The 18099-nt window shown below is 35.7% G+C and overlaps 1 protein-coding gene across 1 annotated transcript; it reads left to right on the top strand.

Annotated features, from left to right (window-relative positions):
* The first annotated feature begins 1158 nt into the window (after positions 1 to 1158).
* On the top strand, positions 1159 to 2056 carry LOC132132798 (myosin light chain 4-like). The gene has a single exon (XM_059545332.1). It carries the CDS (start codon positions 1407 to 1409, stop codon positions 2016 to 2018), a length of 612 nt encoding a protein of 203 aa, XP_059401315.1. The 5' UTR covers positions 1159 to 1406; the 3' UTR covers positions 2019 to 2056.
* Positions 2057 to 18099: the final 16043 nt, after the last annotated feature.

Below are 18099 nucleotides of genomic sequence, written 5' to 3'. Positions count from 1 at the left end.
ATTGCATATTATATTGCAAATATAACTTGCATTAATGTTTATACTGTTGCAAAATGAGGACCATATTGTCGCACAACTCTCCATATAAAGCTGGATATAAAAGTTCATCTGACTTTATCTAAACACATACTCACATAAATCAATACTAAATTGCAAATCTCAGCTCTGTGGTTGGTTGTTTTTTGTCACTATCACAGTTTAGTTTGCGGACCAATTTTCACTATTAACTAAGTATTAATTTCAACTTTTTCCTCAAACTCATAATCTGCTGCTCATTAAGTCAGTAAGGTAGTTGTTTAGTTTGGGAACTGTAAGGTAAGGAATTACTTTTAAATGTCAGTAACAAGCAATCTATAATGTATTACAGTTTGGAAGTAACTTGAACAACACTGCACCTAGGATGCTTCGAGGGTGAGTAAAACAAGCTAATTTTCATTTTTTCATATATATATATACATATATATATATATATATATATATATATATATATATATATATATATATACCAAATGGGTATGTAAATTATGATCGATGTTGTTACCTTTTCTTGAAGTGAATCCCATTTTAAACAATTTCTATCCAGTTTGAATTGAAGAACAATACATTAAGTTAAAAAGTCTGTGTATTGGTGTATGCTAGTCTAAAGCTGCTTTAAAACAATGTGTATTGTGATAAGTGCTATGTGACTTCTTACATTTGTCTGCTGTAGGTGAAATGACAACTGAGGAACACCTGTCAAAATTCACAGTTACATTCCAAGTTAGCTCCAACTCTAGGCATTTTTTGTTTGTATAAACTCAAGATAGCCAAAACTAACACATTGTTGGGTGCCTCCTTACGCCTCAGGTCTGAAATAGCTTTGTTGTAAAAGTCCAGCTGTCACACACTCCCAAAAAGTACAACATTAACTGTGGTTATATTTAGCCTTAGAATTGATCCTCAGATTAAACAAGATGCAGGTAACCATATGGTTACAAATATTAAGTAAAGTTTACATTTAAAGTGAAGAATGACTTGTTTGGTGAGTGAAAATATGATGACATGTATTCCATATTTCAGAAATACAGGATTATTATTGAAAGCAGTTTGTTTTCCATACAGTCCTTGCTCATGAATCAGTTGTTCATTCTATGTAAACCCAGAACACCAGCTAGGGCTTTGAGAGGAGTCTCTCTGTCACCATCAGTGGCAGCTGGGAACAATAGCTCATTGTTGACGCCCAGGTCTATTTTGGATTTCTTCCTTTTATAGTGTGTTATAGGACCTGCTTGTCGGGCCGATCTATCCTCCCTGGGGTCAAATGATATAAAAGCTTTAACAGACAATCTGCCCTGAGTAGCTCCCTCCCATCCTATCTGAAGTTTCTGACTTCCCTGCTCATCCAGGAGGCTCTTCACATCATCACCATGGCTCCCAAGAAAGTTGAGTGCAAGAAGCCTGAACCCAAGAAGCCAGAACCGAAGAAGGAGGCTGCTTTGGCCCCGACTGTCACCAAACCAGCTCCGCTGCCTGAACCTGAAGCCCCCAAAGAACCCCCATTTGATCCCAAGGCCATCACGCTGGAGTACACCGCCGACCAGATTGAAGAGTTCAAAGAGGCGTTTCAACTGTTCGACCGCACACCGAAAGGAGAAATGAAGATTACTTATGCCCAGTGCGGGGATGTGATGCGAGCTTTGGGCCAAAACCCAACCAACGCCGATGTGCTGAAAGTCCTGGGAAAACCTAGACCAGAGGAAATGAACACCAAGATGGTGGATTTTGAGACCTTCCTGCCAATGCTGCACCATATCTCCCGCTCGAAGGATAAGGGCAACTTTGAGGATTTTGTGGAAGGACTGAGAGTTTTTGACAAGGAGGGCAATGGCACCATCATGGGTGCCGAGCTACGGCACGTTCTGGCCACGCTGGGCGAGCGGATGACAGAGGATGAGGTGGATCGACTGATGGCTGGACAAGAGGACACCAACGGTTGCATCAATTACTCTTCATTTGTCAAACATATTCTTTCGGGTTGAACTGGATTTTTAGGAGCTAACTGAATGGATGGTGTGGGTAACTAAGAAAACCATTTATATTTTTTATTCCTTAAAATATGTTGTTTTACAGTAATGATTCATTTTAAATTTGAACGGTGTTAAACCTCAAATTGCCAAAAAGACATCCTCTTTTCTATACATTATGACTACTATGCACGCCTGTGTTTTGTAGATTTCGTCCAATGGCTTATTTGTTCAATAAAAACATAGATTAGCATGGATTTTTTTTCTCTTTCTCTCTTCTTTATGAGGGAGGTGCAGTATTGCCTTACATTGTACTTGTCACTCTCCTCTAATGGGTTAATGTTCATCCCAAAAAAAAAGAAGGGGTTGGATGCTGTCAAGCACAAAACAAACAAAAACAACAACAAAAAATCCAGCTTTTGTTATATTGCAAACCTTCTGAAGCCATACAATATCTTTGTGTAAGGAACAGATGAAAATTTAATTTGTTGTTGGTTGTAAATTATCCCTTCTGCTGCAATTCTAATTTATGTTCACATAAATTCACATGTGGCATATCAAGCCATGCCACACTAGGTTTGATATAAATGGCATTTGGTTACGAGACAAAAACGCCTACAGTATTCATTGTAATTGTAATGGCACAATATTGTATTTGAAAGTAGGTTAACGTGACTTTATTATTGCTTAAAGCTACATTTTTAATGCAATCCATCGGTTGCATGGTAATGAGGCAACAAAACGTGTTTTCACATCACAACACTGCCCCAAACCACTACACATCTGACTTATAATATGTCTTTAACTCGTGAAAAAAAAGTGCTATGAGAATGTTCAATTAATAATCACTTTTACCCACAAGTATTTCATTGTATTAAAACAAGTCTCTATGCTATTAGTACAATGACACATTCTTAATGAAGTTTTGATTCACTTCCATAGTGAATCACATTTAGCTCTGAGATGGAAGCAGTCTTGCTGAACATAACTCATGCAGCAATCCTGCATTTTTGAATCTGTGACCTTTTCCCATGCAGTCTGCAGAGTCTAGGCAGCTTTTGAAGACACCTTGGGATTTGGCTTTGATGTGGTATGGAGCTTCTCTCTAGAAGAAGGCCAGGCAGGGGGACTGTGTACGTGCATCAATGTGAATGCAGGCTATATAATCTCAGCTCAGGAGAGGCAGGTCTTCCAGCCTTGTACTTAGGAAATTCAGTTATCTATGGATTGTAGGGAGGGTGGTTTAAAGAGAGAGCACTTGAAAGAGTGGCCAAGAGCACAGAAGAGGAACAGGGGTGATCTTTAAACACCATCCTCCTGTCATCAGGCTGACAGCTGCCCCGGGTCTCCCATCTGTGATCCCTGGTGTCAGACTCACACTTGGCTTAGCCTGTATGGCAGCACATAAACATGAATTTCACTCCTCTGGACGCAAACGGTGACGGTGCAAGAGACTTCTGCGCTTCACGATGCTGCTCAACAGGACACAACGTTACTGTGATGCAAATCCGGCCCTGAATCGGAGTCTGTCTAGGATGTTCTTAATGGGTTGGAGAAGCGGCGCTCATTTATATGTATCAGTTTGCAAAGATGTTGAATGGAATGCAGATTGCCAGATAGCTTAATGAGCTGGTTTATGAAAATTTAATGTTAATAGTGGTACAGGAAAGTGGAAAATATGACCCATATGACTTTCTGTATGAAACAGACAAAAAATAAATAAAGATAAAAATAAAATAAAAATAGGTAGTGAAGTCAATGTGCTTATCTGGTCTTTTCGTGTTCAGTCGGGGGAAGAAAAAGAATAATAATAAATACATCAGCTGCTCCATGGAAAACAGAAGCTTTACACAACTACAAGAGACTATAATGGAGAACTGAAGTCAGGAAAGGCCTAACTGGCTCACGGTTTGTCTTCTCCAGAGTTTCACTGGGACTTGTTGAGAAGACCCAAGACAATCTCATGGCAATTCCTAGCTATTACATTTTGCCAAATTGTTTGCTCTTCAATTGCTCTTCAATTGTCTGCTTACTCCCCAATGATGGCTATGTTGAGGGGTGGTCCCTCATCCTTACTCTTTTTTCGAAAAACTGTGTGTTTTTTTGCAACTCACATTGTACAAATTTATACATTCATATCAGGTTACAAAACCTCAGAGGACGAAAACAAATCATTTGCACATACATATGGTAGTTGGTTTCAAACTCTGAAACATTTACAATATCACATTACATACTGGATCTCTTTCCATCACATTCACAATTAGAATAATGTTCACAAAACTCAAATCTTAAACAGAAATACACATAAAGTTGTGTTCATTTGAAAACACCAGTCAATAAAGCAATTTAAACATGAATTAAGCAATATTTTATTAGATTAAATAAATAAAAAATAACTGAATAGGAGAACTGAATGACACAACAAACATTCTGATGTAATAAAGCACCATGATATCAATCAACCTGATATGGTTTTTTGAGTAAATCTATTGATGATGATAACGTAATATTTTGTTAACTGTAATTCATCAGAAAAAAACACCAGCAATCAGAAATCCACCTCATTTTAGAGTGATTTCAGTGATACCAAACAACTCTTTTGTGCATCATAGTCAAGCACAAGCAAAGTTTAAGTATTTGAAAGTGCAAACTAGATATGAAAGCTTCAGTGGAGCATAAGATATCATTGAATAACAGCTGTCTATTGCTCAAAGAAATCTTTCAAAGTTTCTCTTTGACAATCTATATGTGAAATATGTCTCATTAATCAACAGTGCAGCAAAACATCTGTAGTTTCCATGTATTTTCAGTGGTAAAATATTGTTTTAAGCAAGATCTGTCCACTGGTGATTGCAATTAATAAATAATAATAATAATAATAATAATAATAAAAGGTCTGTGTTTCTTTACTTGGTGTTTGGAATGATAAACTAGCAGAATGTTAGGTTACAAGACAATGTTTGACATGAAATTGTTAACGTATCAGTTTACACCTTATTTGGATAGTCCACTTCAGATATTCTACTAGCTACATACAAGTAGCTTTGCATCTCCATGTCGATTAACTCTCATTAGAGTTTTAAGAGAGGCTATTAGGTTAGTGTTAGTACAATAAGCTGACATGCAGTTGAAAAGTTGCATATAGTCAAGTCAAGTCACCTGTATTTACATAGCGCTTTAAACAAAATACATTGCGTCAAAGCAACTGAACAACATTCATTAGGAAAACAGTGTGTCAATAATGCAAAATGACAGTTAAAGGCAGTTCATCATTGAATTCAGTGATGTCATCTCTGTTCAGTTTAAATAGTGTCTGTGCATTCATTTGCAATCAAGTCAATGATATCGCTGTAGATGAAATGACCCCAACTAAGCAAACCAGAGGCAACAGTGGCAAGGAACCGAAACTCCATCGGTGACAGAATGGAGAAAAAAACCTTGGGAGAAATCAGGCTCAGTTGGGGGGCCAGATCTCCTCTGACCAGACGAAACCAGCAGTTACTCAGTAGAATGTCTGTTGAGGAACCATCACCTGGATATCACGCAGTCTACAAATACTCTAATGACTGTTAGTTGACATAGAGTTGCAAAGTTACTTATTGTTAGTAGAATGTATAATAAGGACTTTCAAAATAAAGTGTTATTTTAATTCCAAAAAAGAGAGAGGAAAGTCTGAATATTGTCTAGTGCACATTCATAAGCTAGCTCTCCACATCAAATTTATCTTGTGCTTGATGTTTACTCTACAGTACCAAGGATGACATTTGTCATTTCTCTATAGAGCTTTATTGCTTCAAAGATATAAAGGACATTGACTGTTTCCATGGAAACTATCAATAAGTAAGAGAACTTTATTCCCTGTGTATCAAAAGTAGAACTGAACATTCATAATGTGGCCTTTCGCAATTGTTAAACAGTATTTCTGACATGGCTCCGGACAAAATATATTTCTTTTGATTTAGTTAAATGCTGTCTCTTTTAATTGGAATTTTGTCCAAAAAATGAAGTCACTAACTTCACATCAACACTCAATAATCACTTAACACATCGAAACACACCTGGAGTCAAAATGCATTGATTGTGTAGTCAGTCCTGTGTTTCTGCTCTGTTTCTCCAGGGTAATGTTCTCCCTGGGGCCGATGGGTGAAGGCAGCCTGTGATGATGTTCAAGTTGAAGTTGCAGTGGCTTAGCAGTCTTCCATTCACACTTTTAAACCACTGACATTGCTGCATATGTTGCAACTGTCCTGACAGGGCTGCTGGTGAAGAAACAGAGTTGCTGATTCAATTTAATGGTCAGCATGGAGTGAGACATTGGTGTTTCACAGATAGGTGATCTAGAGCAGTTATGATAGATTTTTCATCATTAACATTACCTTTTTCATTAAAAAATGAAAATTTGCTGAAAATGTGCTTACTACCAGGCAATTCAAGATGTAGATGAGTTTGATTCTTCATCAAATTTGGAGAAATGTTGCATCCCATCACTTGCTCACCAATGGATCATCTGAAGTGAATGGGTGCCGTCAGAATGAGAGTCCAAACAGCTGATAAAAACATCACAATAATCCACAAGTAATCCATAGCACTCCAGTCCATCAGTTAACATCTTGTAAAAGACACTGCGTGTCTGTAATAAACAAATCCATCATTAAGATGTTTTAATGTGAAACTGTTGCTTCCAACTAAGATATCAGTCCTTAATATATACTAACTCTTCCTCCAGTGAAAAGGTAATCTGATCTGAATCAGGAGATACATATTCACTGATCAAGCACTGTGGATTTTGATGTTATAGAAATTTGTTTTATTTATTTATTTATTTATTTCTAAGCTGTTTGGACTCTTTGGAACCCATTTACTGCAGATGATCCATTGGTGAGCAAGCAATGCATTTATCCAAATCTGTTCAAAAATAAATAAATAAATAAATGAATAAATAAATAAATAAATAAATAAATAAATAAATAAATAAATAAATAAATAAATAAATAAATAATCTACATATTGAATGGCCTGATGGTAAACACATTTTCAGCAAATGTTCAGTTTTGGGTGAATTATTCCTTTAAATGAAAATTATTCCTTTAAACAAAACCCAAGCACAGACAGTGTTATGAAGAATAAAACCTTTATTCAAATACAAAACTAGGCAAGGTAACAGAATAGCCCCATATTCAGCCAACAGATCTTGTAAACAAAATAGTAACAAAACTAATACTCGCAAAACAGAATAATTACAATAAATAATCTGACAAAAATGTTTAAACAAGAAGAAACAAACCAATGCAGGACAGAACACACAAGGAGAATAAATAGAGGATGAAATGAGATGGCCGATGAGGGAGAACAGGTGGAGCAAATGTCTACATGACATGAGCCAGGCCTGTGCCCTCACAAAACAAGTCAGAAGAACACATGGCAAGTAAACAACACAAGCCCTGGGGCCTGTAAGCTGGTTTAGCTGACTAGCCAGAAAAGTCTCAGTTTAGTTTGCACCAGGTCTTAGGTTTTAGGTACTATGAAAGTGGTTTGGTTCTTAAGTGGTGTTCATCACCACAGTACCTTATACTTCACGGCTAACCTGCTCCAGGGCAGATTATGTTCTGACCTCAAAGTGAAATTAGACCAGTCAAAAAATTAGTCAAAGTATGAGTTGACAGAGCAAGTTGATGATCAGTCTCATGAAACCAACTAAACTGGATTGGACTGGTTTGATTTTGTCAACTCAAAACTAATCCTGTGACCCTGAGTTTGTTCAGCCACCATCATGGTACAAGCCCTGTGCTCTAAAACAAACAACCAAACAACTATTCACTGTCATTTGCATTAAGTTTCATTACATTCAATCCACCTGGATTTGTAAAATGAAAGTTAACTCAAGACTACATAATTTTTGTTGTATTAACTGAAACTGGGCTAGAATGCTTTGCATAGGACTTGATTGAGGGAGTAAATGTTTAGTAGTAGTATTAGTAGTAGTATTTATGTGTTTTTGAGTAAAGTTCAGGGATCTCATTTATAAACGTTGCGTATGCACATAATAGGCATTGAAATTACATACCCCTTTTTTTATTTTATGCACATATCTGGATTTATAAAAATAAACTTGCCGTAAATATGTATTCGTATAAATACGTAAATATGCTCTCTATGGACATTATAAACCATGCGTACAAACTCTTTTTCATGGAGTGAGAAAATTAATGAAGTAAACAATGACTTTAAACTCTGTTTTCATGTCGATATACACTTTTACATTAAAATATTTCACTCGCATTAAAGAGATTAACACTGAAATTACATAATTTTACAAACAACATAATTGCATAATTTCATTCACAATAAACAATTTTCCTGTGACATGTTATTTTTATTAAAATGAAGAGTACTATTTGTGCACGATAATTAATCTTTAAACTAAACTACAGACAACATGTTATGAGAAAGATTTTAGCGAGAACAATGATCGGTGATGCGCACTTACTGCGATATTATGGCGGACTGCTGGATTACTGTACAACCACAGCTGCACGGAGGTGTTAATGTCATGTAAAGTCATCTCTAAAACATAATGAAAAATTACACTATATTTAAAGGACATAACTAGGAGAAAACGGTAAGATTTGCATGTTTACTTTTTTACAATAGTTTGTAAAATGGCGTGCCGAATCAGACAATGCACTGCAATACGTTTATCTGTTTCCACTAAAATAGCTCAAATATGTTTATCTTATCAGCAAAACTGCATACATTTAATTTGAAATCGAAATTCTATTTGGCCAGTGTAAAGGAATGAGATCATCTAAAATATCTGAGAACTATTTGAAAGCATTTTGTTTTTATGGATATTTTCTTGTATTTATTCTACAACATAGCAGGGATACTATTTCCCTATTGTCTCTGTGTTAAACATGTTGTCACGTGCATGGGAATTCGCATGTAAATGATATGCAGATGAGGTTATGCATAGTAAAACAAGGCATTGTAAGCTCCATATATGGTGATTTCGGGGAGTAGATGAGGTGGAAATGCACGTACGCACAATCTTCCCCTGTCTGGGAATTATAAAGAGATTGTTGCGCAGGTTCTGGCGTGCGCATGGTTTTATAAATCTGAAAACTTTTGGGCATACGCACAATCTAGCTTTTGTGCCTACGTAAAATTTTAGGATGAAATTTACGGAGAGTTTTATAAATGAGACCCCAGGTCTTTTTAGAACGTGAGTATTTGTACTGCCTTTATTTATTTGTTTTGTTTTGTTTTATTTTAATACTGTCTTTAAGAACCATCAAAATGGAATATTAATGGTTTACAAAGTAAGGACTTTACAAGGTTGCACAGCTGAAAACACATTGTGAAGAAACATAGATGCTCTTGAGAGTGCAAGCACAGATATGAAAACTTCACAAACCTCTTTGCCTGTGCTGTTCTCTACATATACCACTAACACATGTTTTTTACAGACCTTTCAGAGCAACCCATGTAAGTGCATTTACACACAAATCAATTGCAGGAAACAAAGTTTAACTCACCCAAACATTTACACAAAATGCCTTATGTGGTCTTATCATCATTACTATTTTTTCCTACCTTGGTGATTGTCATGACAATGGCTTAAACTATCTAAAGACAGCTGCTTTTTCTCTTTCTCTCAGAGTCTATTCTGCTTTGTCGTATAGAGAATATGTTCCTTCCAGCAATAAATTCTAAATTGTGAGGTTAAGCCATACGACACAAAATTTGATTGCAGTAACATGTTTTTCCTTTAATGTTAAGAAAGGCCTCTTAGCAGCAAAGAGCAAAATACAAAACAGAGATAATGGTCTGCAACCGTTTTACTAAGTCTTTAATTGGCCTTTGGCACACAGAGGATGTTATGAAAGGTGCTCAATACACATTTCCACTCCTGGAAAATGAAAGAGAAAAACCATCCTGAGGGCAGAGAAACAGAAGGCAACTAATTCAAAGGTATTAGTAAAAGAAATTGCTATTAATTTAGAGTTCAAGAAATAAAATATAATAAATCCAGCTAATCAAAAAAAAAAAAAAAAAGGTTTATGGGATGCAAGTGCATTAATTAGTCTGTGAAACTTATTATATATATATATTTTTTAAGTGACATGAGTGCACAAGGTAGTTTTAGTTCTGAATATGAGCAAAACTTCAGCTTTATGCACATACAGAAGCTGCAATGAGCAATTTTATTTTATATAACTGTTTAATGACACATTATAATGCAGTGTATATATAGTAACATTTACACTAAGATGTTATGCACAAGTGGTGAGAACCACAATATAATAATACAGAACATCATTTATAATGAAAAGCAAGCTGCATGCAGTTATACTGTTCTTATTATTGCACTAAAATGCAATATATGTAACCCAGACACTGTAACATATGAATCTAAAATCATCATTTGCAAAATGAATCAATTGGAAATGAACGTATTATTAATGCTCTCCTTCATTGTCTGCCAAGAATAAACAAATAATATGCTAAATGAAACTTACTAAGAATGTCAGAAGTGGAGATGGAATTCAGGTGGAGGTCCTGTCTGAATAGAGAGAAAAAAAAAAAAAACACCTTCAGATTAATTTGTGTATTTCTCCCCTGAAATAATTATTCAAACAAGTGCATTATTAAAATGTAGTGCAGTGTGGATTAAATATGTAATAAATCATACATAATGTGGATTCATGTATTGTAGAGGAAAACAATCTGCAGGCATGCCCTTCAGCTGCTAGATTCAGGCAAACAGAATACATGAGTGAATGCTTTATTAATCACCATTTTAGACTGAAATGATCAAACAGTTACTCATGCACAATCCATTTATGTAGTTCACAAACCAACAATAATTGGCTCCTTTGGTTCCTTTTCCTTTGTCTTTGGGTTTGTCTACAATGTATACTGTCAAGAAATTTAATTGTTTTATTCTAAATAATTACATGACGTGCTATTTAATTTTTCATAAATTATTCACATATTATTCACAAATCAACATTATGATAAAATATATAAAACATTATTATTTTAAAATCATTGTATAAATCATTATAAAATGTCATTAGTGTGTTAGATGAGAAAAGCATTGATTAGACATTACATAAAGTGTATGAAATACAGTATAAGTATACACATATTTTGATTCAACATTGCATTTTTATTTATTTTTTTATTAAATTTTTTTTTTCTCTCAATATGAAACTAGGTTGTATTAATGAGTGAATCATTCAGTCATTCGGTCAACTGATGTGTTCATCCGGCTGACTGATTCAGAAAGAAAAAAAGTTGATTGCTTTATGAATGAATCATTGACTCACTCAATTCATTCAAACTATGGATTCTCAAAGAGGCTCAGCAATTCCGTTTTTGATTTGAGCTATTTTCGTATGAGATGTTGAGCAAAAAAAGACCATACTGATAATGGCAGACAGAAGGAAGTATCTGAACATGGATAAAACTGGAATGGCTTTCTTGACTTCTGCAGCATCAAGCTTGAGACAGACTGTGATGATGGTCTCTGAAGAGTGATATTAATAAATCTGCATTGGAAGATGGAAAATTATATTTATATACAGTATGTATATGATTAACAATATATATATATATATATATATATATATATATATATATATATATATATATATATATATATATATATATATATATATATATACTATTATTTTTAAGTATTATTTTAAGATCACTCTATAACATATAGGTCTGTAGCTCTAATTAAGCAGTATTATATATACTATTTGAGGGATGAGGAAAGGCCACAATGAAAAGTTGAGGAAGGTAAAAATAACATTTTAAAAAGTTTTTGAGACCAAACATTGCATTGTGAATTAAATCTGAATATTCATATAAAAGACATGACCCTATCAGGAGCTTATTTATTAATTGTATTTTTTTCCCAGCAGATGCCCTGTTGAAAATCCAATCAGCACAGCAAGGTCAGATTGTGAAAGTCTCACTGTGATTACCAGCCAAAAATAAATAAATAAATAAAACATTGGCTTACCTGTAAATTTTTTTAACAAAAACACAATAAATTATATGCCAGCTAAAGGGATCACAGTTCAAGAACCTTTTGAAAAACAGGTATAATTATGGTCACTTTTTGAAAGAAGACAGAACTTATTTAAGTCATAAAGAAAAACAGTTGAAACAAAAGCATTAATAGTAAAAAAATATATATATTCAGAAGCATGTTTTGTTGTGTAAAATAGAGGTCAAATATTATGTTTTGATGCAACTCATCTGCACATTGTTTACATCTCTGCACATCATCTGTATAGCAGGATCTGTGTGTGTAGTAGTTTAATGTATTATGTATATTTCATTATTTGTATTTAATTATCTTTTTTTTAATATTATTATTTTTTTTTTGTATATTTCATTAAGGGTATTTAATTCTTCATATTTATTTTTCTTTATTTATTTTTTCAGATATTTCATTATTTGTATTTAATTTTCTCTTTTTTTTTTGCACAGTCTAAAAAGAGTATGCCAGACCTACATTTCACTGCTTGTTGTATGTCATATAACATGTATGTGACAAATAAAATCTTGAATCTTATATTGTGTAATAAATATAAAAAACACAGAAATAGTCAACTATTGCTTTGATGCACATGAATTAATGGAACTTATTTAATTAGTTGGTCAAGTGATTATTATATTATTGGTATCATGTCAGTGGAAAGTCTGGATCTCTAAGCAGTGGAAGCTCTTAGCTCAGCCATTCAGCATGACGATAAGGCAGCCTGAGGCAGTAACTCTTCCTCCTCGTTGTGGTGAAATCTAATTGGCAGCAGATCGCTTGGACATCATCCGTCATCGGCTGAACCAAAACACTTTCTGCTGAGACCAAACGTACCCAAGTGACCCTTCAACATGTAATTAAGGCCCAAAAGTTTTAAACAAGTGAACAGAAAGCATAATGGCACACAGGGAAATTAAAAGGGAAGATTAAAAAATGCAATTAATCAATATAAATTCCCTGCATGACACTATATATTTGATGTTACTGCATTTAAATACTCTATTAATTAATTGTTTTTGATGTTAGTTATATAATTTTGCATTGATTGTTAAATCTTATGTTTCTAAATATAACTATAATCTACGACTTTTGCCTCAGTGAACTCTTAATTTTCTGCTTATTAATAGCTATAAGGTAGTTGTCAAGTTTAGGTATGGAGTAGGAGTAAGGGATCTAAAATATGCTCTTGCAGAATAAGGCATTAAAATGTGCTTTATAAGTCCTAATAACAGCTAATATGCTAGTAATCTGCATTCTAATAAGGAACTAGCTAAAAGTGATAATTGGTCCTTAAAATAATTTTACAATTACTAACCCAATTCCAAAAAAGTTGGAAAACTGTACAAATTGTGAATAAAAACAAAATGCAATGATGTGGAAGTTTCAAATTTCAATATTTTATTCAGAATACAACATAGATGAAGGGAAAAATAAGTTGATTTTAAATTTCTGGCATCAACACATCTCAAAAAAGTTGGGACAAGGCCATTTTTACCACTTCTATTTATAACAGTCTGCAAACGTCTGGGGACTGAAGAGACAAGTTGCTCAAGTTTAGGAATAGGAATGTTGTCCTATTCTTGTCTAATACAGGCTTCTAGTTGCTAATCTATCTTAGGTCTTTTTTTTTGTTGCATCTTCCTCTTTATGATGCGCCAAATGTTTTCTATGGGTGAAAGATCTGGACTGCAGCCTGGCCATTTCAGTACCCTGATCCTTCTTCTACGCAACCATGATGTTGTAATTGATGCAGTATGTGGTCTGGCATTGTGATGTTGGAAAATGCAAGGTCTTCCCTGAAAGAGATGACGCCTGGATGGGAGCATATGTTGTTCTAGAACTTGGATATACCTTTCAGCATTGATGGTGCCTTTCCAACTGTGTAAGTTGCCCATGCCACATGCACTCATGCAACCCCATACCATCAGAGATGCAGGCTTCTGAACTGAGCGCTGATAACAACTTGGGTTGTCCTTGTCCTCTTTAGTCCGGATGACATGGCCTCCCAGTTTTCCAAAAATAACTTTTTGATTCGTCTGACTACAGAACAGTTTTCCACTTTGCCACAGTCCTTTTTAAATAAGCCTTGGCACAGAGAAAATGCCTGCGCTTCTGGATCATGTTTAGATATGGCTTCTTTTTTGACCTATAGAGTTTTAGCCGGCAACAGCAAATGGCACGGTGGATTGTGTTCATTGACAATGTTTTATGGAAGTATTCCTGAGTCCATGTTGTGATTTCCATTACAGTAGCATTCCTGTATGTGATGCAGTGCCGTCTAAGGGCCCGAAGATCACGGGCATCCAGTATGGTTTTCTGGCCTTGACCCTTGCACACAGAGATTATTCCAGGTTCTCTGAGTCTTTGGATGACATTATGGACTGCAGATGATGATAACTTCAAACTCTTAGCAATTGTTCTCTGAGAAACTCCTTTCTGATATTGCTCCATTATTTTTTGCCGCAGCATTGGGGGAATTGGTGATCCTCTGCCCATCTTGACTTCTGAGAGACACTGTCACTCTGAGAGGCTATTTTTATACCCAATCATGTTGCCAACGCTTTGGAATACAGACATAAAGTCTATTTTTAAAGAAGGAAATTATTAGGTTATTGCTGCAGTGAAACCATTTCAATATATATATATATATATATATATATATATCTCCTCCATGAGACAGGACGCGACGCTGTGATCATCGGAGACTCCATCGTCTGACACGTCTGTGCTACGTTAGCCGTAGGTAAAGTACACACTCATTGTTTCCCTGGTGCTCGTGTTCTCGATGTTTCTGCGCAGATTCCCGCGATCCTGAAGGCCGACGAGAGCCCCAGAGCAGTTGTGCTTCACGCAGGGGTTAACGACACCACGCTGCGGCAGACGGAGACGCTAAAGAGGGACTTCAGCAGCCTGATCGAGACGGTTCGCAGCACGACGCCCGCGGCGACGATCATCATGTCAGGACCACTGCCCACGTATCGACGAGGACACGAAAAGTTCAGTAGACTTTTTGCTTTAAATGAATGGTTGTTGTCATGGTGTAAAGAACAGAAACTGCTATTTGTTAATAACTGGAATCTTTTCTGGGAGCCTCCTAGGCTGTTTCGCGCTGATGACTTGCACCCCAGCAAAGTCGGAGTGGAGCTGCTCTCTGACAACATCTCCAGGACACTTCGCTCCATGTGACTAGTAAGACTATTCTCAAATAACTATTATGATGACTTTTGTTCCACCCACTTAAATTTTAAGACTGTGTATGTTCCACGAATAGTGAGGTCAAAATATAAATTTAATGTAGGATGTAGACAAAATCTTATCGTGATTAAACCAGAAACATGTAAAGTAAATGAACAAAAAAAATCTTTAAAGTTTAGGCTCATAAATATAAGATCACTCACAACCAAAGCAGTTATTGTAAATGAAATGATCACAGATAATAGTTTTGATGTACTCTGCTTGACTGAAACCTGGCTAAAACCAAATGATTATTTTGGTCTAAATGAGTCGACTCCACCAAACTACTGTTATAAGCATGAGCCCCGTCAGACTGGTCATGGCGGAGGTGTTGCAACAATATATAGTGATATTCTCAATGTTACCCAGAAAACGGGATACAGGTTTAACTCATTCGAAATACTTCTGCTTAATGTTACACTGTCAGACATGCAAAATAAATCTAATGTATCTCTTGCTCTGGTTACTGTGTATAGACCACCAGGGCCGTATACAAAATTACTAAAAGAATTTGCAGATTTCCTCTCAGACCTTCTGGTTACAGTTGATAAGGCGCTAATCATGGGAGATTTTAATTTTCACGTTGATAATACAAATGATGCATTAGGACTTGCATTTACTGACCTAATAAACTCTTTTGGAGTCAAGCAAAATGTCACCAGGCCCACTCATCGTTTTAATCACACACTAGATTTAATTATATCGCATGGAATCGATCTTACTGCTATAGATATCGTACCTCAATGTAATGATATTACAGACCATTTCCTTGTATTGTGCATGCTGCATATCACTGATATTAACTATATGTCTCAGCGTTACCGTCTGGGCAGAACTATTGTTCCAGTCACCAAAGACAGATTCGCAAATAACCTGCCTGATCTATCTCAACTGCTATTTGTACCCAAAAATACACATGAATTAGACGAAATGACTGACAACATGGGCACTATTTTCTCTAATACATTAGAAGCTGTTGCCCCCATCAAATTGAAAAAGGTTAGATAAAAACATACTGTGCCATGGTATAACAGTAATACTCACTCTCTCAAGAAAGTAACTCGTAGTCTTGAACGCAAATGGAGAAAAACTTATCACTGTATCTAAACCAACAACATGTTTATTAGATCCTGTACCCACTAAATTACTGAAAGAGTTGTTACCTGTAGCCGAAGAACCGCTTCTCAATATTATTAACTCGTCGTTATCTTTAGGTCACGTCCCAAAACCATTCAAGTTGGCGTTTATTAAGCCTTTTATTAAGAAACCAAAACTAGATCCTAATGAACTGGCAAATTATAGGCCTATTTCAAATCTCCCATTTATGTCTAAAATTTTAGAAAAAGTTGTGTCTGCTCAATTGAGCACTTTCCTGCACAAAAATGATCTGTATGAAGAATTTCAGTCAGGTTTCAGGCCCCACCATAGCACAGAAATTGCACTTATTAAAATTACAAATGACCTGCTTCTTGCGTCAGATAAAGGCTGCATCTCATTTCTAGTTTTAGTTGATCTTAGTGCTGCATTCTACACCATAGATCATGACATACTCATAGATTGATTACAAAGCTATACAGGTATTCAAGGGCAGGCTCTAAGATGGTTTAGATCCTACCTGTCCGATCGCTACCATTTTGTTTACTTAAATGGGGAGTCATCTCATTTATCATCAGTAAAATATGGAGTGCCACAAGGATCCGTCCTAGGTCCCCTTCTATTTTCAATATACATGTTGCCCCTTGGTAATATTATTAGAAAATACGGAATTAGCTTCCACTGTTATGCTGATGATACTCAGCTATATATCTCAACGAGACCAGATGAAACCTCTAAATTATCTAAGCTAACAGAGTGTGTTAAAAATGTAAAAGATTGGATGACCAATAATTTTCTCCAATTAAATTCGGATAAGACAGATATATTAATTATTGGACCAAAAAACACTACACAGAATCTTGTAGATTACAATCTGCAACTAGACGGATGTACTGTTACTTCTGCTACAATCAAAAATCTGGGTGTTAGATTAGACAGCAACTTGTCTTTTGAAAATCATATTTCCCAAGTTACAAAAACTGCATTCTTCCATCTTACAAACATTGCTAAGCTACAAAACATGTTGTCTGTTTCTGATGCAGAAAAGCTAGTTCATGCATTCATGACCTCTAGACTGGACTATTGTAATGCACTTCTAGGTGGTTGTCCTGCTTCTTCAATAAACAAGCTACAGGTAGTCCAAAATGCAGCGGCTAGAGTCCTTACCAGGTCAAGAAAATATGATCATATTACCCCAATTTTACAGTCTCTGCACTGTCTACCTATTAAGTTCCGTATCAGTTACAAATTATCATTACTTACCTATAAGGCCCTAAATGATTTAGCTCCTGCGTACCTAACTAGCCTTCTACCACGCTACAATCCATCACGCTCCCTAAGGTCACAAAACGCTGGACTTTTGGTAGTTCCTAGGATAGCAAAGTCCACTAAAGGAGGTAGAGCTTTTTCACATTTGGCTCCCAAACTCTGGAATAGCCTTCCTGATAATGTTTGGGGTTCAGCTCCAGTCTGGATCCAGAACACCTGAGAAGAGATGATGCTGACCCTCAGAGGACCCCAGATGATGCTAACCCTGAATCAACAACAGAACTAACAAATATTGCTACAAGTGTGACTGCATCATATAATAATTATTAATTATTAATAATATTAATAATGTTCATCATCTGGCTGACTACGACTTGTATAATTTTTCTACAAATCCTGTCATGCGTGCACAAACTGACAGTCACCACTTATAAG

This window comes from Carassius carassius, chromosome 4, assembly GCF_963082965.1.
Source record: "Carassius carassius chromosome 4, fCarCar2.1, whole genome shotgun sequence".
NCBI lineage: Eukaryota > Metazoa > Chordata > Actinopteri > Cypriniformes > Cyprinidae > Carassius > Carassius carassius.
The sequence above is the reverse complement of the archived record's forward strand: the minus strand, read 5'-3'. Positions and strand labels throughout refer to the sequence as shown.